Consider the following 25,400-nt stretch of genomic DNA (forward strand, 5'->3'; position numbering starts at 1 on the left):
CATTACCCTTATTATAAAAAAAGAAGAACCTTTTTCCTCATATCCAGTCTAAATCCCTCTCTTCTAGTTTGAAACCATTTCTCCCTGTCCTATCACACCAGACCCTGCTCAAGTCTCTCTTCTTTCCTATATGCCACATTTACATATTGAAAGACTATTATCAGGTCATCCTGAGTCCTTCCCGAGGCTGAAAAGGCCCAGCTCTCAGCCTGTTCCCTGAGGGGACGTGTTCCAACCTTTGGATCATTTCTGTTACCCTCCTCTGGATACACTCTAACTGGTTCATGTCTCTCTATCTTGCTCCTTACACTGACTTAGTGCATCTTACTCCTTTCTCTTGAGCTGCATCCTTAAATTTAGTAGGTATACAGTTGTGCTCACAAAGTAGTTCTGTGAATGAAAGGAACAATAGGTCAGTTAGACACAAATATGCAAGTCAGATACAATTAACTTAGTTGAATGAAATCTTATATCTAAGGAAATGCCTTCAGAAGGGGTTGTTTATTGAGAGATGATCTACCTTTATTTACAAGATTATCAGGTCGTATGTGTGAGTTCAGAACAATTCTTTGACTTCTACATCCTGTCTCTAGTATCACTAGATGTAACAAGGTCAGAGGAAAAGTATAATGAGACATAAAGTTGGGATTTGGACTAGTTTATATTATTAACCTGTCTGTGCAATTCTTGATCTGTGCAATAGGAATATGTATTTAACTACAGCCAAAATCTGAGGAATTGGTTAATGAATTCATAGAACCCTGAGCATAAAAAGTGCACTGTATATGTTTTCCCATAGAAGTTTCTCCAATATCTAAAGAAAGAAAGGGGGGGGGGGGGGGGGAGGGGGAGGGAACCACCTAAATTCATTCCTTTAAAGAATAGTGACAATTCCATCAAGAACGCAGATAATTAAAATCATATTAATAGATATTTAGGTCTTCATTTTCCCCTTGAGGACAAGTGCCCCTATTTTTTTTTTTCCTTTTCCCCTTCAAGCAGTGTCCCTGACTCACTTGTCAAAGACCGAGAAGCAGAAGTGCCCATCCAGCTTTGAACTTGATACCTGTGGTGGAGTTACAAGGTTAAATAAATGGGATGGGTTTTTCTCTTCTTCTTTTCTTTTCTTTTTTTTTAAGCTGAGCATAACACTTCAAAAAGATTTTTATTTTTTTCCCCACCCTCCCCCCCCACTCCCTCCAATGTATTTTTAGGCTGCGTGCACTCCTGTCTATGTCTCTTCCTCAGTCCCAGTTGAAGATTTCAAGGGAGATGAGAGCTCTATTTTGTTTCTCCCTCGTATTGCAGATAGGGGGAGGAGGTGGTTATTAGAGAGAAGCGCGCTCGCTCGCTCTCTCTGTTTCTCCCTCTCTGGCTGATAGCACTTATCTCTCGCTCTCTCTCCTTCTCCTAGGTGATCCATTTCTAGGCAACGTGCTGGCTGGTGCCGAAGCCGCCAGCTCTCTCTGCATCCCACCAGCAAAGGGAGCTCCGAAAGCAACCTGCAGACCATCATTGCTTTCTTCTGCCGTGCTCTGGGCACTCCTCCTATTGCTCCTGCCCTGTCCAACCACTACCTCGCGCGACAGAGACTGCACGCTGGGCTTCATTTGCAAATTTATCTGTTTTTTGCCCTTTTTTTCCCTTTTTTTTTTAATTTTTGTTTGTTTGTTTGTTTGTTTTCCTCCAGTTGTGGGAAGCGATTTTTAAGCCGAGGGTGGGGGGAGATCTCTGCATTACTATCCGCATTACCTTGAAGTTCACTTTGTTTTTTGGCCTCCGGGGGGGCTTTTCCTGCAGGAATCTGGCTGCTGGCACCGGGATCGCCTGCCCTCCCGCTCCCCCACTCCTCCTCCCTCCCTGAAGGCGAGCTCTTTGCTGCGGGCTCCCAGGGCTCCTCCGGCCGAGAGGGTTCGTTCGCGCGTGTGTGTGTGTGTGTGTGAGTGCGTGCGCGCGCGTGTGCTCGTGTGTGTCTGCGTGTCTGCGCGGTGTGGGTTGGAAGTTGCCGTGCAGCAGCCGGGACCGAGCGGCTCCCTGGACCCGGCGGAAGGATGGGGATGTTCTGACCGGCAGAGGCGGCTGCTGCCCGCGGCGGCGCCCGGGCTCGATGGATTTGCTGCCGGCTCTCCCAGCAACTCTGCTGCCCAGGAGTCCTCTGAAGTGACGCGGGCTCTCGCCGAGGGGAGAGACGCCCGGAGCCCCACGCTCGCCCCTCGCCCAGCCGCAGCCGTGCGCTTGCCAGCGGGATTTACGCGCTTCTCCGGCACCTTAAACTCTTGGGCTTCCTGCGCCGCGCCATCCTCCGCGGTGCCATCGTTTCGCCGAGAGAGCCGTCCTTACAAAGCCTGGAGCTCCGCCGGAGATGGAAGTTTTCTCCCTCATCCTGGTTGTGTCCGTCTGTTGGACTCGAACCTGGAAAGCGGCGATTGCAGATTCAATCATTCATATCGGTAAGGGGTTGCTGCGTCTGCCGGTGCCGCTGGACACTTTTTCAGCTCTCCTTTGCAACCTCCTCTCTGTTGGCAGGCTTCCCCCTCCCCGCAGCCCCCGCTCTCTTTCATCCCTCTCTCGCTGGCTGTGTGTTGTTCGCTCCACTCCCGTAATTGCTTCCCGCAAGGATCTTGGGCGTCCTCCTTTTCCCCTAGAGCTGTGAGGGAAGCTTTCTTTCCGGCGGGGTACGTGCGTGTTTTAGACCTTGGTGTTCCGCGCGGCTACCGCTCGGGGGTCCGAGGCTCGGGGACACTTTCTCGCTCCCGCCGGCCCCTAACCCTTCCGCCCTTCTGCCCCGGGCCGTGGGCGAACCTTAGGTCTCCCCCCATCCCCAGTCGCACGGCGGCGAAGTGAAGCCCCCTCCCATCCCCCCCACCGTCCTCTCCCTCGGCGGAACAGGTGGTTTGGCAACGTGAGTGCTTCCCCTCCGCGGGCGGCCGGCCGCAAGAGCGGGCGGAGGGGGGGCTCCTGCCCCAACTCCCCCTCTTCGACACCCCGGGCGCCTCCCGCGGCCGCGCCGGGAAGGATGCCCGGCTCCTCCGATGCGGGAGGCGGGGGGAACGGCTGGCGGCGGGGTGATCGTGATGCACGGCTCCGCCCGCACCTTCAGCTGGGGAGGGGGGCAGAGGGCTTCACCCGGCCGCTGCTATCCGGGACTGTGTCCCCGCGGCTGGCTCAGCCTCGGGGAACGTGCGGCCCTCTTCCGAGCGGCAGAGGATGCCCGCAGCGGGCCGCTCTCCCCCCCACCCCCGCGCCGGTCCGGGGAGCGGCGGGCGCTGCCCCCGCCCCGCGGCCGCTCGCCCATCTGCAGGCTCTGCACGCAGGCGGTGCCGGAGCGCGGACTGGTGGTGGCGGCGGTGGCAGCGCTGCCCCGCGGATGGGGCATCTGGGGCCTCGGGGGGGTCCCCTGGGCGGTGCCTGCCCGCTGCCGGGGGCGGCTTCGTAAACATGTCTGCCAGTGGGGCTCTGTGGGAACAGCGTTTGTACGGCCCGGCCGGCCGGAGCTTTCTGTAGGACTCCTGTTTCTGCTCCGACCCCTCCCTCTTTCCCATGCCCAAGCTCTCGTGCGGCTGCTTCCCTGAGGTGCCGCAACTTTATAGGGGTCAGTCCTCTTTGCTGAGTGCGGCTGGAGTGGTGAATATCGAGCAGGGGAAGCAGCGCTAGGTGCCCTCCTTTTAAAGGGAGAAGGACTTCTTTTAAATATTTCCTTCTCCCAGCTGTAAACTGTCAAAGCGACACTAGGAAACGATCTGCTTTACAATTGCATACTTGGAAGCTTGCAACAAAGTGGTCACATTTTAGGATTTGGGTGCAAATCTTGGCTGAGTAACAAGATCGGGAGTTTCTCAGCGCTTTCTTGCCCCGATCCCTGGCTGAGGGAGCGCTGGGCTCTGCAGCAGAAACGGGGGAGGCGACAGCTTTTCTCTTTTCATGTTAATGGCATTTTGGTTTGTTTCGCTTGTTATATACTCAGAATGCAACACACTTTACCGCTTGTGGGTTTTTTTTTTATAATGCAATTAGTGGTTAGATGGATCAGCGCAGTAAATCCTTGCTGGAAAATAAATAAATAAATAAATACCCAAGTAGTTGTTTCTCACACAATTAATTTGTCTTGAGAGACAATTAGTACGGTTGACAAGGGGATTAGCTCCTTTTATAGACTAGTTTATGTTGCCATGAAAATGGCAAATTGATATGGGTTGCACAGAGCTTTAAATCTATTAAAATGAATATATTGCAAAGAAATGACCTGAATGTAGAACTGTGCCAACAGTAAGTGAGCAGACATCCAAACATTCCAACTTGTACAGTATCCTGTGTTGAGTGACCTGAGCGTTCTGACCCCTTCTGTTGTCTTCCACTTGTGCTGAGTGAACTTAAGTATAAAATATTTAGAGATAAATAATGAACTGCATTTATCTAAATGAGTTATGAAAAGGAGCAGCAGAGGACTCTGTGAAGAAATTACTCACAGAGGGACTCATAAAGCCAAGGAAGAAAACAAAATGCTCAGTTCAGGGGAAAAGAAATACTACCAGAGGCAGTACTGATGCCTTAAGGCAACAAGCAGTGCAAAAGTGATATCTTTCTCTAATTCTACAGTATTAGTAAATGCAATTGGAAAATATTTTTCTATCTTTGGGAGGGGGATGCAATCATAAGAGATACCATGCTACCTGTGCATATCATTTCTCTGGTGGCACTGATGGTACTTTTTCAGTGCAGCACAGTAACTCTTCTTGGCTGTCCGTGTGTCCTATGGTGTGTTAACAGGATAGGAATGTTTGCTGAATCAAAGTATGCAACAACTCAGCTGCTCCGGAGACAATGACAGAAAGTGTTGGAATTAGTGGGCAGGGATTAAAGAATTGGTGATGGCGGTGGGAGGAGAATGGTGCCTGGTACTCACCTATGAGATATGCTCTCTCACATTCCTGTCCACTGAATGATGATAAGCTGCTGCTTTTGATCATTTAGAGCAGGTCTGTGTGTGTGTAAATGTGCACACTTAACAACAAGCATTTTTCTGTATCATAATTTGGTTGTGGGTAGGGATGCTTGTCGGCATGTTTCTGCTGCCCTGCTGTTATAAATAGGAGCTGGCAGTTCAGAACAACCACACTGAGCACCGTTGTGAAAACGTTGCAATGAATCGAATCCGCTGCAATTTTCCTCACCTCTGTGTGTAAAGGAAAGAGGCAGGGTTACCATGTCAGAGCTGTGCGATTCTGTCTTGTGTTACTTCCCTCAGCCCATGCATTGATTGAGTAATTTCATCAGCCCCACATTACTTGATTGCTTAGAAGTTTCCTAATGATCTGTATGCTGTAGGAAGAATGTGACAGTCGTGAGTGGAATGGCAATGATTTTGTGTTTTATGAGGCTATTCAAAAACTCGCTCTGATTTATGTAGCTGGAAAGCTCCAAAGTCTTTGAGATTAGCCACGCTGCCTAGTATTTTCTTCATACATCAGTCGTCCCACTCTCCTCACTCCCTAAACAGGAGTTTAGAACCCTGCTTTAATTAAGCAGGGATTAGGTGGCTTTCCTTGTCAGCTACACAATTTGTGTCTGCTTTGTGTTTTCTACAGTTGATGGTCTCATGCTTTTATATTTTTTACTTTGTACTCTTTCTCATTTATTTTTTTTTTTTCCCTTGGCATGTGTGTGTTGCAATGTATTTGTATGTGCAAATGGCTCACCTACTGAGTATACACTAACATATATGCAAACGTATGTATTAGATGCAGCAAGATCACCTAAGGCAGCGGTTACATACTGCAGGTGCAAAAATTTTTGCTGAAAAAAGTGCGCTAAAGTGTTTTTAAAGATTAATTCAATACAGCACTACCCAACAGTAGTTCGGATGCTCTGATTATTGCGAGTTGTTTCTTTACATTCATCAGTGGCTTCAGCTGCGGGCACTCACCTGTGTACTATCCTTAGCTTTTTCATTTCCAATGTTAAGATCAATCACATACATTTATAATATTATATGTTAGTATACATATTTACATAGTATTTCATACATATATGCATTACATGCACTTTTTCTCAAGGGAAAAAATTAGGTCTGCTTTTCCCTTCCCTTCAGATTGTAGAGTTAGTGGGTCAGAAGAGCAACTTTCCATGTGCTAGGCAAACTCTGGGCATTGCTGTGCCCTGAGCTGTTTCATGCTCTTAAGCTCTTCTGTAATACAGACAGAAATAGCAGGGCACTTGCAACATGGGGCTTATTGCTGATTGAGGTAGTAGTGATATTGCAATAGCAAAATATAAACAACAGTGTATTTGTAAGAGAAAGGTAGTTGTTTTGTCTGGTGGTATTCATGTCCACGTTTTGTCTTATTAGCTGTTGTACAGCGTACTTGGCTTGTTTTGTTCTTTGCACAAGTAATAGTAATTTAATTTCATCTGCTGTTGGTAAAGCCTTGTTAGAATGTGTGTCTTGTATATCACTGTTCTTGCATACTTTTTGTGAAACTCAGGATGGGCAAGTAAAATGGACTTGTTAAAAAAATAAATCCCAAATCTGTAGGTGCCTGTAGTGCCTGCAGTACCTACAGATGAGCTTTCATATCTCTGTTTTTCCTGCTGTAGAATGTACCAAGGTTACCTGCTTACTTTACACTTAACTACAGCCAAAGACCCTAAATACAGTGTGCTGTGGCTTAGCAGCTAGTAGAGTTTGTTAGCAGCTATATTCTGTGACACACTCAGTGTTTCTATCTATATGCAGTTTCTTAAACTCTCACCCAGAGCTTAAATTTCTGCTTCAGTACTTCAGCCCCTGGAATGTGTATTAGTGCCAGCTACTCTGCTGCTAGAGAGGGATAATTTTCCACGCTTTGGACTATGGCTAGCTGTCCTCCAAAGGCCTGTTTACCATTAGGTGTCACTGCTTTCTAGAGTGTTCCTTAGTGATCATCAGGGCCTGATCCAGAGTCTGTCAAGTTCCAGGTGAGTCGTTTTGTCACTTCAGAAGATTTTAAACTGATTCTGTGGATTGCTGACTATGGCAGGCGGCTCCCTTTCATGTTCTTAAATAACTCTTATCATTATTTCAACTTCTTTGTCCTTATATAAAGACAGAGAGGAAAGAAAAAAAAAAAAAAAGAAAAGAAAAAAGAAAAGAAAGAAAAACCACACAAAAAACAGCCATCCAATTTCAAGTGACTTCCTAACAAATGCTTGACATAGCAATCACTGCGGCTGCTGCTGCTGTGTGCTTTCAGATGACTACTTATGGATGCACAGAGCCTTTATTCTCGCAGTGCCATCTTTGAAAAAACACACTGGAGAAAAATCTTTTAAGACTGTGACTACATAAACCTACCAACTAAGGTTCATTTAACTTAATGAACAAAGGCATTAAGTATGGTTCTTTTCCACTCCCAGGCCCTGTAAAGCAAGTGGTATTGGCAGGAGATGACTTTTGTAAGCCATTAGGTTACTCCCTAGATATAGACTTGAACTTACATCATTTTCTTCCATTTGATATATAGCTATCTATAATCTGCCGTGACAGTCTGTTTTTTGCTGAAATTTATTGGAGGCTTTTGCCTTTTGAGGTTTCTATTTTTACTCTTTGTCACTGCTGCTCCATTGCTTGATCTTATTTCAGCAGGCTAGCAATGGTTTTAAAAATGATTTGTACAAAAGAGTAGTTCTACAGGGCTATCAATTTCTAATTAATTTTCCTAGTTAACTAAATTACGTGCAGCTCTCGTTATCTGCCTACCCTCCAAACATACTTTGTGTTTTATGTCTTCAGTGTTCAAAGAACTTATTGGATGTGGGCAACTGCTGTTGCTGTTTGGGCTCAAGTGATCAATAGGAAGAGGAAGCAATATTTATAGAACAGTCTGTATTTTGAGCAAATATCAGAAAATAATAAAAATTTGAAATAATGTTCTGTAAAAATATGTTACAATACATCATAGCCTGTTCTATGGAATATTGACTTCAGGTAGCATGCTGGTCAGGCAAATTAAGATATCTATCTGCATCTATAAACTCAGATGTCACCTTCACCTTCATTTTTTCTTTCTTTCTTTCCTCTCCAACCCATAGATGCTATAGTCACATCATGCCTTTCCTTATGCTGACAACCATCTCTGACAGCCCTACATATCCTCATTTATTTGTGCTGCCTATGAATGCCAAGAAGTGAGCATGGAAATCACAGCTCAGCACTAAAGCATGACACTCAGTTGGCCAGCAATCCTATTGTAACAGCTGGAAACTGGGCATGCAATCTGAAGTTTCTCTGGTGCATTTTGCTGCTGTCTAGCCACTAGCTTCCTGCTGGGCTTCTGGGGTACAAGTGCTATCCATTTCCTTTTGTGATATTATTCTGTCTTCCTACACTGTGAATGATAATCATTTGGTACCACTTTCCTGGTAAGTGAAGAGGTTGGTCTGGAACTGGCCTTCTTCTAGAGGTGTGGAAAATGTTTATATGAAGCTCTGGACTCTGCCTTCCTGTGCAAAGCCTAGTTTCTGCCCCAAAACTTATTGCCTTGGACAAAGCAAAATGCCCCTTCACTGCTAGTAGACTATTGGAGAAGGTGCAATACTGACAGAGAAATGTGGTAGTTGGTACTGGGTATGTGCTGAATGTGTGCTAAGTGTGGCACTAGTTAAACCATCCTCAACACCAGGTAATGAAGGCATGGATGAAATTTCCAGAGCCCAGGTCCTGGCTGGCTTATTCATTTGAAGCAGCACACAGAAGAGAAAGAGCGGTTCTCTCAGATGCAGATTTTTAATGATGTGTACTTGACAAAGAGGTAGTAATTTAAACATAAAGACTATGATAGAATTAACTAGTGGAAAGATAAGTGAGAAAGGGTGTCTTTCTTGTGTTATGTCTTATGTCCATCAATATCTTCCTGCGTCAGAAGGACTGTATTCTCTTTTACTCTTCATTATAGGTATTGGGCTTTGTTTTCTGATTATTGTTTACTAAATGATTATGTGAGAGATGGAGGAGCAGGGGAGAGATTTTCTTGTGCTTACAGCCACTATAATTAATAATGGTTTATGTGATTTGGAGAGTTATTACTGATCTGTTTAACATGGAGGACAGCGACCGAATTGAAGGTTAGCAGATGAAATGTACTGGCATTTGGATGGCAGTTGTGAAGCTTGGCTTGCAATTGTGTGGTGTAATTCTGCAAGGTTCAAAATTTACATCCTGGTTCCAGTGATAATATACTTAATTCAGCAAAAACAGTGTTTGGTATTCTGTATTGTACTGCAGTGTACTTCATCTGGAGAGTCTTGTTCCTGCTTTGATCTGGGTAATTACATCAGCTCAAGGAAAGCATATTCTATGAGCTCTAAGTGTTGCATTTAAAAAAAAAGAAAAAAAGGACAATGAAAATTGATACTTGCTTAATGAGAAAGGATAAAATAGTATTTTCTTATTACCAGAGTATTTTTGGACAGCATTCAACTTACAGTGGAATACTTGGTACAGAGATGAATATTGTATTCTTTTGGTCAGTTTTTTTTTGTAAACTGATGGATATCCCATTTAGATGTGCAGGGTTAGATTTAAAGTAGGTTCCCATTGCATACATTAGTTTTGAGATGACGTGGAAGTAGGGTGGAAAAAAAGATGAAAGGGAAAAGTTTCCTGAAAGTTATGCTGGGTTTATATGACAAGCTATGCTCAGGAGGAAATAGAAAAGGAAGCTGAGTAAAAATGCAAAAAGCAGAAGAAAATAAGATATCAAAGGCAAGAGACTCTAGTTCTCTGTTTCTGTTTTTCCAGGAGCTGTGTAATATCCCTGTAAGTGCTATACTAAGTGGAACAGTTCTGAACCAGAAAGGGGAAAATGTGAAGACATAGAATTTAAATGAAGAATTATATGTGTATTTTAACCTATTAGATAACATTCTGCGCTGAAATGCTAATTATTCCTAATTGTTATATTTGCTTTACCCATGAATAAAATATCACATATCTAATAAAATATGCAGTGAAAATTGCTATAAAATTCCTCTCGGAGACTTTCATGCAAATTTAAAGGATTTAATATCTTATTTCTTCATTGCTTTTTAAATCATTAACTTTCTATAATCAGTTGGATTACTCAGGCCAATATCCAGTGAACCCAACAATAATTGCTTGTTTTGCAGAACAATTTTTTGTGAGTCCAACCGTATCCTTCTCAGAGGCTTAAATCAAGTTAGTGATTTCATTATAATAATTCACATGTGATAAATCAAAATCAAGTAGCACCATTCTGGTGCTGGAGAAAAGTAGCTCTGGATGAGAACTGCAGAGAGAGCAGAAGATGACACATCAGCTAACCTGAATGTTGGCCTGGATTTGCTGTGCCTTATTTTTCTTTTATGCAAATATAATAATGCACACTTTTGCATAGCTACATCTAATAGAAGAATGAGAATGTTCACAAGGTAGGCTTTCCTGCTTTGCCACTCCAGTTCTCGAATGCTGTGCTCGGGATCTAGGCTTAATGACAGAAGGTAACTTGATTTGTCTTTATAAAGTTCTTAGTTAAGCTCGCTGATTGTAGAGCTTTGCCTCCTGAGCCAGAGGTTTTTTTTTTTTTGTTTTTTTTTGGCATATAACAGAGACAGAATCATAGAATGGCCTGGGTTGGACTTCAAGGATCATCAGGCTCCAACCCTGCTACTACAGGCAATGTTGCTGGCTGCTAGATCAAGTAGTAAATCAGATTACCCAGGACCCCATCCAACCTGGCCTTGAACACTTCCAGGGGTGGGGCCTCCACAATCTTTCTGAGCAACCTGTTCCAGCATCTTACCATTCTCTCAGTGAAAAAGATGCCAGTTGTCTTTCTCAGGTGTGGAGATACTATTGCAGAGTTTGGTACTGACATCAGTGCTGAAAGTTACCTGGCAGTACAGCCTAAACTGGAAGTGCATAGCAGAGTGATCTGTGGACAAAACTATTAAGCAAGGACATTTGTTGCTGCATGCTCCTTGACTTGTTTCATGCTTTATAGTGATCACCCTAAATGCCTGAGAATATTTTAAAGCCATTTTATGTACCGGGTAGTTGTTAAAGGGAAAAGGAGGGTAGAAAAGATCAATTTCTCACTCAGCAAAGCCAGTTTCAGCTACTGTGGTATGGGCTATGTTAAATGGTGAGCAAGAGGCACTTGTACCAGCTGTATTGAAACATGTGCTCTTTTCCTTTTTGCTATTTTTATTCATTTCTTTCTCATATTCCATGTTTTTGGCAGACAGATGTGACAGTAGCTGTGCTGTATACTCTTAAATACATAGGTTGCTCTGAAAGTATTGCCTCCTATTTATTTCCATGGAATCAGCAACAGAAACAAAGAGCACAAGAACACTATTTGATAGAGCAGATTATCAGCCACAACACATTGAAAGAGAGCCTGCATGCCATGCTTGTAAAAATATGTGCAAGTGGAAATAACCCACTGTCACCACTGCTGAAACACACCATCTCAGTGTGCTCACATTCACTGTTTTTCTTCTCCATAAATGTTCAGCAAGCATTGATGAATGTCAATGAATGCGATTTTTTTCTGCATGGAGGAGTTCAGTGACACACCTTTGCTTCATATGCACTTCCATGACAGATGCCATTTTGTCAGACTGCCCCTGTGTTGCCATCTGTCACATAGGAACAACATGTAATGGAATATTGGTGGGAAGGTTTAATCTCTGCTGCCATACCGCCAACAGCCACCTCTGAAGTTGTAGACCAACAAAGTAAATTAGGAGGCATAGCTTTTGGGAGAAGGCTTCCTGTATTTTTTATTTTTTATTTTCAAGCAAATGAAGTTAAATATGCCATAATATAAACATCTATTATTTGGACAGACAAACTGCTTTTTCTTTCCTTTGAATTCACTTATTTGACCTCTTTTGATACATACACTTTCCCCCACTACTCAGTCCCTCTTCAGCTCTCCCCTTTGTGACCTTGTAGAACCAATCACTGCACTTTATTCACCAATGTACTTCCTGTAAGTATCTTTAAAATATACCCCTCAGGTTCCATCTCCACTCTACATCTTTATAACCAGCAATGGGGAATGTATTTATTTCTGTATATGCAATGTTTAAATAGGTGCGTTCTCAGTAAGCAGAGGAGTTATTCGTTAAATTAGGATGAAATTAGTTTCTATCTTATAAGTGACAATGCAAGGATTAGGGAGGTTTTTCACTTGCAGGTAGGAAGTTGTAACATGAATATAAATCATGCAGTGGCACCCCACTGTGTGAGAAGCTGTACAAATGTGGAACAAAAAGTTGGTCTGTCAGAAGATTTCAAGATGTAGTGAATGAGGAGGCTTGGATCTCTGAAACCCAGACAGTTCCTACATCAGGAAACAAAGTTGCACATCTTTTGGTGTTTTTTAGAGAGACAAATTCATTCATTCATGCTTGTGGATGATCACTGTGTGTACACAGGAGTAAAAGTACATTGATATGTCTTCAGGGATGTACTGACAGGACAGGTACGCTGAGGCTGATGGCAGTAATTCCCACAGGGTAACAAAAGTTACAGTGGTGTGAGTTAAGATAATTGACAGGAAACGAGGGCTAGCAATGCTTGTGTAATCACTGCCTACAGTGCTTGATTGCCAGTGGAACTGGTTAAATTGGCAAAATGAAACAGTCATTATCTTATCAGCTGCCAGCATTTTACTGTGTTTTTTAGTAATGCAGGAACTAATTTATACTTACTGCATATGCATTCTCTTTGTGTTTTTTTGTTGGATAATTATTTCACAGCACAGTTTTAGAAGATATCTAGATAGAAGGAAAATCCCTTTTGGGGAAGGTGGAAAAATACGCTGCAAAACACCCTAGTCTGTTTAAAAGAGCAATTTAAAAGAAATCAATGGTTCTGAGAGCACCTACATCCTCATTAGTTATCCAGTTGAAATTTCTAGATAGATATCAAAGTATTCAGGCAATCTAGATGGGTGATTCTGTGACTCCTTGGAGTAACTCTCCTGTGATAGAATTGTATTGCAGTACAACCTGCGGGTGGGTGAGAAACATCTTCCTGGAAACCTTCTCTTGCTTTTGCTTGTAATAAGTAAAAAAAAACCTGCAACCTGTTTGAAATATTGGCTACTTCAAACAAAACAGCTGAGAAAAGTGGGAAAGGGGGAAGTGTGGCCTGTGTGTCGTGTATGAGCTAGGAAGGAACACTGGTGTCTTGGGGACACCATTTCCACATCCACACCTGCCTTCAAGGAGAGGAGGATTTTGCAAGTAAAGGACAGAATGAATCTTCAGGAACCAACGTTTTCTTGTGTTTTCTCTCTGCAGCAGACAGGCTTTGAGAAGAGAGAAAACATAATGTGGGAAAGGTTTTGGTGATGCCTTCTCTGAGGGAGCTTTGGAAGGGGATGGAGTGGTTAGTAGCAGTGAAAGCTACTTGAGCAGTGAAGGAGTACAGGATGAATTTGGAGCCTCAGTAACAGGATAGGATAATTTTAAGGGGGTGACAAGTAATGTTGTCTAATGTTGAAAATTTAGAGACAGACAGTATAAAGGAGGTGTACGTGCATATGCATAAGGAAAGTTGGGAAATCCAAAGGTGTAAAGCACTGGGCTGGCCCAAATATTACTGAGAAGACAAATAATATAATATAATATTGTATAATATAATACAAACAATGGTTTGAGAACAATATATGTGGAAGATAATACAGAGTTTAAAGGAAACTAAATTATAGATTAGGATGTGTGATTGTTTCTTTGTGTTCAGACTCCTTAATTTCACTGTAAAGTATTTGATACGTGTGGTACGATCTTTATTTTTTTTTTTTTTCTTTAGCTGATAATTGCACCTGGTTAATTTACAGAAAAATTAGATCCATTTTATCTTCATATTGTCTCATACCATTGTACACAGATATAAACAACAAGTGCTGAAGTGCCGTCTTCCTCCTCAGCTCCCAGGATAATTCTGGGCGTATTGTACCTTCCTGTGCCTTGGCATTATCCCTCTGATTAAATAATCTTCCTCTGTGTAGCAGTTTTTTGCCGCTCTGTACTGTGCCTGCATGAAAGCTCAGCATTTGTGGCTGGTGAGTGGGAGGAAGGGATGCACACAGCCACAGCTTCTGCTCCATTGGCTTTTGACCTAATTTAGGAAGGAAGGAAAGGGAAAACAATGCATCATGCTTCTGGATTCAAAGCCTGCGGTGTCTTTCATGGAGAGAGAGGACTAGCTTTCTCCTTCTTGAATAGCTGCATAGTTTGCCTTAAAATTTAGATCTCTAATCAGTGAAGGTCCAGAGTGGTGAGCGGATCTGCTTCCGTGTTTATCTGGTAGCACGTGTCTTCATTTGGGCTGCTGAGGCCAAAGCCTGGTTTTCTTTCAACATCATCCTTGATTAGCCCAGCTACAAAGAAACGAACTGACCTGTGTTTCCTTTAAATGAGTCACAGTGAGACTTGGGGATAATAGGTTTTTAGATGTATTTCTGTTTGAGATCAATGATCTCTGATAACATTACTGAATGATGTATGAAAGAAGGAGGTAAATGCCTCCTTGGGGAAAGGTAAATAATGATAATACTTAAAAACTGTTATTGCTGAAAGTAATCTTCTGCAGGATTTAGGAGTAAAAAATGCCGTTCATTAAAGTACCGTGATGTTGTTTGTTTGTTTGTTTAAAGCGCTTTTTAAAAGAAAATAGATGCAATTTTTATTTTTATCTTACTTTATATTATATTATTTATTTATTTTTGTAAGACAGCCAAATGTCCCTGAAACCAGAATTAATTGGGTCTTTGTGTTGTGTCAAGTCAGGAGTGTAACTGTTTTCATAAAATACAAAGTTTATAGGCTCCCACCCAAAACACGAGAGAGGCTAACTAGATATAAAAGTAAACAAGACTGTTGCATCATTTTGCAGCAATAGCTTTGAGTAACAAAGGGAATATTGAAATTGTTTGTGTCTGTGCTTTGGAAGTGTTAAAATCATTGCAATAGTCCCCATTCCTTCATTCTGCTAAATTCTCCCTTTAGAACAAGTGCAAGTTCTTTTCCTTCCACCTTGGGGAATGTTGCACTGAATAAGCAAACATTTGCTACTTAGGAATAACCAGTGTTTGATTTTTCAAGGCTACTTCAGAAGTAAGTGCCATGGAGAGGTATTTTGTTGTTTTTATCATGTTTTTAGCAATTCAAGAGATGTTGTCAGTTGTGATTAATTTCACAAGTTCCCCCGAACCAATCTGTATTCTGGTATGTATTATAATTTTTAATACTACTGTTTCAAAGACCACTTTATGTGATAGTAAGAAGCAAGTGGACAGCAGCAGCTGTACATGTAAACTTTGAAATGACTCTTTTATTGAGGGGGTTGAGAAGTATGTCTTGGAGCCGCTGCATTAAAATTCTGAAGTGTTAACTTATATGTAATAATGCTGTGACAAAGTGCTACTACCATCTGCTAGTGAGGATCAGTACTACTTAAAAATCTCCATATTTCCCAGAAAGAGCAGAGGAGTCGCGGTGTGAAGAAAGCCTAACTCTAAATTAGTATTTAGTTCAAGGAGCTACAAACTCTTTGTGGGAACCACTGCCTACTGATATTTTGAGTAACATACTCAGCTCACATAAAGGAGTAAATATTTATAGTATATGAAAATAGTGATGCCTATTTCTATTGCAGCAGAATCCCTTCTAATTACAACCACTTCTTAATTACACCACAGTAACAATTCAGTGGTATCTCTACTTACAGTTTGTATAGTGAAATAAAAAGGGAGTGTGCTCACCATGTGTACTTAGAAAGATTCACTGATGAGCCATTCCTTATCATTTAGCTCTCATGGACTGAGAAACAGTTGTTGGCTTGGTATTCCTATGGGGTTTTGAACACCACTTAACCACTCAGCCTGTTCTATACTTGAATGTCAGTCTACACTTAGAGAGTGATCTGTTGTTGGAAATGTTCTCAGTTGCAGAATGTCTCCATTCCCGGACTTCTTTCAGCTGAACATGCAGAAGTAATTTAACTTCTAGTAAGACCAGTTTTGAAGCTATTCTGAAAGCCAGTGTAACTTATTGGTATCTGTTAGAAAATGATCTGTGCAACAGTATTAAGGCTGCTTTACTCATATAAATAAGGGACTAAAACTTACTTGATATTTAAAGATGGGAATAAGAAGAAAAAATTAGTAATGACAGACTGTGTTTAGTTGTTTATCTCCTAGTTCAGTTCAGCTGTACTACAGGCCATGTGTGAGTATGCACGTGCCTGTTGGTGCAATGGCTATGTAGTCCACTTAGTCAAGACTTGCTAAAACCCATTTCTCTAGATAACATATCAGCTCTTGCCCTTTATGCTTTTTATTTACTATTTTTCCTTGCTGAAGTACAACCAAAACTTTCTGCTTTTTTGAAGAATCAGAGCTCTTTCTCTTGTTAGCTTAGGTGTAAAGATCTCGAGCAATTCCAGTCTGCCCCCAGTAACTCACACTGCTTTCCCAGGTTTTCACATGGAAGGATTAATCACCTATGAAGCTTCTTGCTTAAGCTACTATAGAGCGAGGCTAAGTGAAAGATTTCTTAGCTGTCTGTGGCTCAATCCAAGCAACTGTGTAGTGTTGTACTATCACTGAGAGTTATTTTACTTTACTCCATTTGAGAGAGGGAGTACAGAGAGGCACCTTCCATTGTGATAGAAAATGTTTACCTGAGGCATGGTGAATGGAACTTTGTCTTATTTTAAGGGTATTTTTGTTGATTTTAGTTTTATTTTTGTTTTTTCTCCCTTTTTTTGTTGTTGTTTACCCTGGAAGGCTTTTGTTTCATTTCTTATCTGATATATAAATGAAAAAGCAAGAATAGATGGATTTTTCTACTCATTTTAGTAAAGAATAGACTGATGAAATAGAAATGGCCAGCTCACACTCACCAGCCAGAAAACTTCCTTCTACAAGGAAGGTTTACTGGGTGCTGGGTAACCTATATTATGTCTACTATGGAGCTTGTTCTGTTAACTAATCCAGCTCATAGCTTTGTGACAGATTGTGCATACTATGCAGTGGGTGTAATGTTACCCTCCTTTCATACATTTCCACCAGACTAGGATATGGTCCTGACCACCATGACCTCCCTGCTTTGTGTGTATGCTACTGCCTATCTTTCCTATTTCCAAAAAGCTTATTTCATCTCATCCCCATCACATGCAAATTTGCCCTTATTCTTCTACCACAGATGCCACTTACTGGGGAGAGTAAAGACTTTACATGCACAGCAGTGGTTTCTTGTGCTTGTGAAATGCCCAGGGGCAAAGCCAAGCAAGAGGAGAGTTTTCTGCTGCTTGGCAGATACTTACCACAAGCAGTTGTTTGTCTCGGGCCAGTTCCTCCAGAGTGAGTTTGATACCTATAATGACATTTATCATCAGAGTACTTGTATTGCAAGCAATATCCTTGGGCTTTTTGGAGGTCCAGACCTTTAAGGTAACGTGGCTGTATGTGGTTTCAGTGTAAGTACTTATGTTGGAATCTGGCACAAATGCAGCAAGGAAGGGGAGAAGTTTCTGAGGCAACAGCTTTTCAGGCAACAGCTGTCACTGAAACTTATAGCTAAGCTACAAGAAATGTACCGTGTTCCCTGTTGCTATTCATCTAACAGCATTGCTTAGTGTTCATGTTGTGTTAATAGTACAGTCCCACCTGAGATCACGGCTCTGTTTTATGTGTTGTGTATGTAGTAAAGAATGGTCTGTGGTGAAGTTCCTGTAATCTTGCTGTCTTGTTGTTTCTTGTCAACTTCATTTACTTGGTTTCATGCCCCAGGACAATGCTCTTGTATTCATGTTTCCAGAAAGGCGAGAGAAAGCTTCAGTAATAGTTTTAGCCTGAAACAATGTGGGGAAATGTTCCTACTTCTATTACCTTTTATTTTCCCCATCTGTGCTGACAGCTTATATTTATTAGCACAACATAATTTTTGGAGCCAGAATCAAAATCTTCTTAAAATTGCTTATTTATCAGTCTGTTCCTCATAAAATAGGATTTTTAGATTCTTGCTGGTGTCATTTCCACAGTATGGCATCAGTTTGGGTCCTAGGGCTAACTTTCCTGGGCACTGTACCAAACTCACTATTCCTAAGTCTGCTGTTCTGTATACAGTATTCAGCTGCTTTTATGTACAACAAAAGTGAAGATTGGATAAGAAGGTTTTTTTTTTTTTTTTCTTTTTTTTTTTTTTTTTAATTTCCTAACCTGTAATCATAAACTGTGCAGCCAAGAAGTTTATGCAGTGGCACAACAGATTTTGTTCACATTTGCTTTTATGTCATGCAAAACAATGTTTTTGCCTTCATCTGACTGTGAATACAGCCTTGAAATCTTCTCAAGCTTATTATTATTATTATTATTTTTTCCTATTCTGCAAAGATCTGAAAACATATCATCATCTCATCTCACCTGCTGAGCAACCCAGACGTCATGTTCATTTGAACCTGTTGCTGGATCCAGAAGGAACTTTATTCCTTTTATTTCCTTTTAGGTAGTAGCTCCTGGTGGAACAGTCATCAAGATAAAGACTACTGCCTTGCTCCTTTTTCTTATTTCTAGTGGGAATGTGATAAAGGGACAACATTTTTAAAGCAGATGCTGGCTGCTACACTTTCAAGTGATGCATGTGACTCATAGCACATGCAACCTTATTTTGGTTGTTTGGCCATTAACAGAGTCTGATAGACATGACTGCTGTGTGGACATTAGGGGGAAAAAATGGATTTCACAGAATCGCAGAATTGTAGGGGTTGGAAGGGACCTCTAGAAATCATCGAGTCCAACCCCCCTGCCAAAGCAGGCTCCCTACACCACGTCACACAGGTAGGCATCCAGGAGGGTCTTAAATATCTCCAGAGAAGGAGACTCCACCACCTCCCTGGGCAGCCTGTTCCAGTACTCCGTCACCCTCACTGTAAAGAAGTTCTTTCACACATTCATGCGGAACTTTCTATGCTGTACTTTCATCCCATTACCCCTAGTCCTATCCCCATGCACTACTGAAAAGGGACCAGACTCACCACTATGGCTCCCACACCTCAGGTATTTATAAACCTGGATCAAGTCCCCTCTCAGCCTTCTTTTCTCAAGGCCAAACAGACCCAGTTCCCTAAGTCTCTCCTCATAGGGGAGGGGATTTCCATGTGAAAAAGGACTATAACTTTATTCTTACAGATGATAACCTTATTGTAAAAGTCATGCACTCTGCTGCAAAACATTTGGAGAAATGCTTAAATACCATTAAGTCTTAAACCTGTTCTTTGCTTTTTCGGACTCCTCCTAGCAATGTCTTCTGAAGTCAGTATGAATCATGCCATTGGCTTTATTGAACTTCAGGTCACATCTTCTGTATTTATCTGATTCTTTCTTGTCCTTTTATACTTCTCCTCTCCCTCCCACCTATTACTTCCTTGATTTTTTTTTCTTTTCTTTTTTTTTTTTTTTCCCCAAAGTCATTAGTAGCTGCTAGTACTCATAAGCAGCCTCTCAGTAATGCATTTAGAGTATTCCTGAGTACGTCAGTCAGAGAGAGTGCTTAGGGAAATTTTCACACTTCCAGATTTAGACATAGGTTAAGATTTCACTAAGACATTATTTCAGTGATTATTGTAATCTCTTATATTGCTTTCAGTATTTTTGCCCCAAGATGTGAAAATCTGATTTAGTATTTGGTTATTTTCAGTGGGCTCAATGTCCTTCTGAAGCACTGACTGCTGTCAACAACCAGAGACAGACAGGATGGACCACTGGTTTCCACAGATGTTTGTCCAGGACAGTTCTTGAGTATTTTCTTCTCTATGCTTTGTTTGTTTGACTGAGAATGCATATTTTCACTGATAGAAATAGACACAAAAAGTAATTTTATAGTTGAGGAACAAAACTAGAATATATGGAAGGTGGGTTCAGTTTTGGATTCTTTTCTAACCCTGAGGAATACACACAATGATTGAAGAATGTGAGCAGCCAAAATGAAACCGTCAGGGCCCCTTATGTATTAGAGTTGCCTGTTCAAGCTGTTGAACTTTGGTTTATCCATGTGGATATTTATATTCTTTCATCGAATACACTCTGGCTTGTCTGTTGAGTCTGCAAGCTCTTTAGTTTATGCTTTATCTTACATTGTGTTGTATGTACATGGCCAATCACAATGGCACTAAATTTCAGCTGAGAGCTTTGAAGTTTACAGTACAACTGTTAGTTGTAAAAATTGTTATTTTTGCATCATTGACTAGGACAAGGTATTCTGTTTCAGGAATGCAAAATTTGGAGGCAAGCAGTGAGCATATTCTATGATACACTTCCAAGACAATTGTTTGTGAGTGATGGAGCAGGACTGTTCACTCACATACTGGAGGGGGAAAAGTGATGGAGTGCTGCTGGTTATGAACATAAACTGGGGTTTTGCATGCAAGTTGAAGATATATATGCATATTTATGAAAGCAATCAGCTTCTAGCTTGTGTGAAGTTGGCTCTGACATGTTTTCAAATGGTACTATAAACACATTTCCGCAGTTATATGGAAATGTTACTCTTACAGTTACTCTTATTTTTACATGTTCTTATTGGGGTTGCTGGCTAACGTATTGTCTGGAGGAATTGCTCTACTTTGCATTTTCATCACACATTTCAATAAGAATCTGGAGTACCCAGATTGAAAATGTAAAACTGAAAATTGTAGATTATTTCTTGAATTACCAGATGAGCTTTGTTTGGGTGGTTGTTTTTCCTCTGAAATCTACTGTAATTCCATCAAATAGCAGGCTAATTAAAAGGGTTGTATTTCTGCAATGCAAAGGTCAATCAAGTGAAAATATTAAGGCACTGTAATAGTAGTTAATATGAATAGCTTGCTACAAACACTGTGCATTTTTGAAGGGGTGGTTGCACAAGATTGTTGTACACCCTTTAAAATATATGCAACATTTAAAATGGTCTTAGTGATCAGTGGAATTTCAAAATAATTCATATGTTGAAATAGACCCCAGTGGTCTACCCCAGATGGTACAAGTTTATGTTATGTTCATTTTTCAGATATTTTTGGGGGAAATCAGTTCCAAGTCGTTGATTGGCATAAGCATAAAAAATAATAAATAATAATAAAAAAGAGATAACCATGTTGTCTGAGTGGAGAAGAGCAGATTTATTATTTTTCCACTGAATATGCTGCATCAGCTTAATCAGCTTTACCTTTCTAGTTGTTCAAATGATGCTGTATGGGAAATTGTTAATCACAGCCTGAACCTCTGATTAATCAGCTAAGGCAAGTGTCGTGTCAGCTGTGGGAGCACAGGTGAGAGTAATTTAGCTCTGCTCCCAGAAGGGTTGGAGCTTGACTCCACCTCCTCTAGACCTTATTTAAGGGCTGACCACCGCTAAGGCAGAATCTCTTGGAGACTTCTCCCTGGTGGAGACCGTCTCAGCATTTCCCAGTGACAGCATCCATATTGGTGAGTTTTTCCTCATAAATAACCTTTTGAATATCTGTTACCATCTTTGTATTGTTCCGCTTTACAGATGCTTGCTGTAAAATTTTCAAGAATGTCCTGCTTTGTGCCTGCAGTTTCTATAGACTCAGCTTTCTCATCTGGCTGTCTTTTGTGTGTACGTCTGTCCCTCCTGGTCTGTTTGTGGCAGTAAACTCCACTTTGCTTTCCCCGTATACAGTTGTATTATGCAGATATACGAGCTACCAGTACAAAGAATATCATATAGATGTTCCTCATCTTTATGAAGATGGCTGTAGTCCATGGGTTTACAGCACAGTATACTTTAAGTATTTAAAAGGATTATGTTTGAATGAGCTTTCAAAAGCTTGTGTGCTTCACAGCTTATTTGGAATAGTTCAGAGTCTTAATTTGGAAGTCCTTTTAAAATAATGAATATTTTTATGGTATTTTGTATCAGGACAAGCAGTGTAATTGCGGATCTTTTTTAGAGTTACCTAACAATTTTAAGTCTTAAATGCAACACGTGTGTTCACATTCTAGAAATATTTGGATTGTTTATTATGCTAGCTGGGTTAATCAGATCCTGTTTAAAATACTAATAGAAAGAAATGTCAGTGCTCAGTGTAGTACTTTAGCTTTAGGAATATCTTTTGAGCAAATAAGGTCAGATTAGCATCACTGTTCAGAAGCAGAGAATAACATTGTGGCTAAAGCACTTGACTTGCACTCAAGAGATTTCTGTGTTTTTTGGGTTTTTTTTTTTTTTGGGGGGGGTGGTGGTGGTGGTTTTTTTTGGTTTTTTTTTTTTTTGCACTTTTCCACAGTTTTTTTTGGATGACACTGGGCAAGTTACTTACTCTGCTTTATTGTTTGAGTAACGGCAGCTCTGTTTATATCTTCTGATTTTAAGGAAACATGGAAAAGTTGGGGCATCCAAGCAGGATTTGGAGCTTCGAAGAAATAAACAAGGTTCCCTGTCGAGAATTTCTGCATTACTTTAAGACAAACTGAGAATATTCTGTTCTGTCTGAACGATATGATCTGTAATATGTAACAAGTGTGTCATTGCCAGATCTTGACAAGGTGATGACAGCATATATATAAAAATGATTTAATGTGGTAGTGGGAATACTTCCTAGACTGTTCGTACACATATTTACTTACATAGTCAGAGGCAAGTGCATACTTCTACTATTTTGTTCCTCCAACAATATTCAGAGATTTACTTACAGCACTATTGAAAATGAAATATTGCTTCCATTTCAATAACCGTTTGCAAACATTGATATGAATAATTTCCCAGTTTCTGGTTGAAAGTGTATTACAGAACCATGGCTGACCCAAATATTAATGTCAAAGTGAGGGGAAATGATAAATAAGGAAAAAAAAAAAAAAAAAGGAAACCCAAACATTTTACCATGCTATTTGCTTTTTAGAAAAGAAAAAATATACATATATACTAAACTGGTGAGTATTGGTTATTTCTGTGGCTTAATGACAGTTGTTTGTGCTGTGTGGAAGAATGGCTTAATATTGACTGAGATTTGAGTACTTTGGCTATATGCTGTTTGAATTGGAGACGTTAAGACTGGTTACTATAGAGGGTGATTTTTTTTCTGGTTACTAACATATATTTTCCTGCATAGCAAGTATTTTTTCCTTCTGTTCCAATATGCATATGTAGCTTGATTCTTCTATGCTTAATTCTGCATGTGTTTGCATAATCCTACAGTGTTTTCTGATAGACTATAAAATTGTCTTTTAATTTTCCTCTTCCCTTGTACATCATTTATAACTGTATGGAATAATTATTAATATGAGGGAAGAAGTATAGTGTCTTGATCATTCTTCAAACCTGTAACTGCACATTAGAAAGGACAGTTACCCACAAATTCTGTTTATCAGTCAAACAGTATTTAACTGGTTAAGCAGTATCAGTAACAGATAACATGGTCTTCTGCTTGAATCACAGAATTTCAGGGGTTGAAAAAGACCTCTAGAGATCACTGATTGCAACCTCTCTGCTAAAGCTGATACCCTACAGCAGGTAGGCATCCAGTCAGGTCTTGAATATCTCCATAGAATGAGATTCCACAACCTCTCTGGTCAACTTATTCTAGTTATCTGTTACCGTTATGGTAAGGAAGTTCTTCTACTTGCTCTGTGGTAGTGCTGCATCACAGCCTGAAACAGTGGTTGAGCACCAGGTGAGAAGGTGTGGCTAACCCAGGGAGCTCAGGTGCAAGTTTAGTGACTTTAGTGACCAGAAAGGGTGAATGCTGGATCCACACCTCATCCTCATTTAAGGATTAGCAGTGCAGGGAGCTGTATCCCTCTGTAGAGTGGTCTTATTTCTCTTAACCTGTTGCTAGTTGTGTTGTAAGGGGTGAGCCAATTTTTCTTATTTATTACCTGCTTTTGTTCCATAGTGCTTGTATCTTATTTGAAGGTACTGTCATTGCTTTGCTTTTGTTTGTTTTTTTTTTTTTTGTTGTTTCCCTGTATGTTATGTTAGTATGGAACTTCCTGTGTGCAAGTTCTAGGGCATTAGTCCTTGTCCTACTGCTGCACGTACGGGGAAGAGTCTGGATTCATTCACTTCCCTCCTACTTATCTTTAGATATTTATGTACATTTATCAACTCCCCTCTCAATCTTCCTCAGGCTGGACAGATCCAGCTTACTTAGGTTTTTCTCTAAGGGAGATACTGTAGGCTCTTTATCATCTTTGTGGTCCTTCACTGGCCTCCTTCAAGGAGACCCCTGTCTCTTTTGGACTGAGGAGCCCAAAACTGGACTTAATAGTCTAAATGTGACCTCACCAGAGTAGAGTAGAGGAGGATGGTCATCTCTCTTAACCTGCTGGCCACGCTCTTTTTTTTAGTGTACCCCAGGATACCACCGGCCTTGTCCAATAGGGCACGCTGCTTGCTGATGGACAATCCGGTGCCACTGTGGTCTTCTTCCACAGTGCTCAACTCCAGTAGGCTATACCTTTAACTTATACATAAATGTTGTTATTATCTGTACTATTCCAGTTTTAGTAATGTTTTGCTGATTATCATAATAGATCTAATGCCAAGTTCAGTTTTATAGGAAGTAATCTGGTTTCTGTACTGCAACTGATCTCAAAACTTCCTGTAAGGCACTGTGAAAACTTTGCCTGCTGCCTTTTTTTTTTTTTTTTGCAGTGTGTGTGGGGTGTTGGGGGGAAGGGGGGGGGGGGGGGGGGGAAGAGAAATACATTCTGTGATCTTGGAATTGAAAGCAAATGAGCATCCTAGATGAGATTAGCCTATTTATTTTCACATTTTAAAGCACTCAGGAATTACACTGCAAAGTTGTTAGATTAGCTGGTCAGAGTGGTGCTGGAGGATGATAAATTTTAGCCATTAGCAATGTGAAAAAGAGAAAGAAACACTTCTATTATAATTGAGCTGATGGACCAGTCAAAGTAGCTTGAAACTTATTAGGCAGTGCATTTCCATCAACATGTACATCTGTAGCAATTGAAAAACATTTAAGGATTTGAAGACATCAGAGTACGATTCAGACACTGCCTTCAGTAAGGCATTTGTTTCTATGCTAGCTGTTGTGCTTAGAAACATTTCTTCAAATACTATAGAGAACTACTCTGCGGTTTCCTGCTCCTTATGTTATTTTGCAGCTATCTGATGTCTGCAAAAGGCAAAAGATTTTAATGTTATGGACAGAGAAAAGGCAAATACAGTTTATGGAATAGTTTACATGGTTTGATGTGTTCTATCATACATGAGATTGATGTGGCAAATATGTGATAAATACGTGAAAATATTATACAGTCAATCCATCCTTTTGAAAACATAAATGTAATTGCATTCTGTTTGTTCAGCAGTGACTGCTGCCTGTCATTGCTACTGCTGTCAAATGTGAGCAAAAATTG

At 40.9% G+C, this 25,400-nt stretch overlaps 1 protein-coding gene across 6 annotated transcripts in view; it reads left to right on the top strand.

The window, feature by feature from the left end:
* Nucleotides 1–1,323: 1,323 nt before the first annotated feature.
* Nucleotides 1,324–25,400, top strand: part of GRID2 (glutamate ionotropic receptor delta type subunit 2) — a 640,155-nt gene continuing 616,078 nt past the window's right edge. For 4 of the 6 annotated variants that reach the window (XR_014945306.1, XR_014945307.1, XM_032444177.2 and 1 more), the window contains exon 1: nt 1,356–2,450. Coding sequence is in view for 3 of the 6 variants with exons in the window: in XM_032444177.2 (XP_032300068.1) it covers nt 2,363–2,450 (88 nt within the window). In the remaining 3 variants the exon portion in view is untranslated. Of the gene's footprint in view, nt 2,451–2,569; nt 2,676–25,400 lie in introns of those variants that run through there. The other 2 variants (XM_015861346.3, XM_085545032.1) reach the window with 2 other exon arrangements.

This window comes from Coturnix japonica, chromosome 4, assembly GCF_054131305.1.
Source record: "Coturnix japonica strain WE chromosome 4, WE-NBRP24, whole genome shotgun sequence".
NCBI classification, from domain to species: Eukaryota; Metazoa; Chordata; class Aves; order Galliformes; family Phasianidae; genus Coturnix; species Coturnix japonica.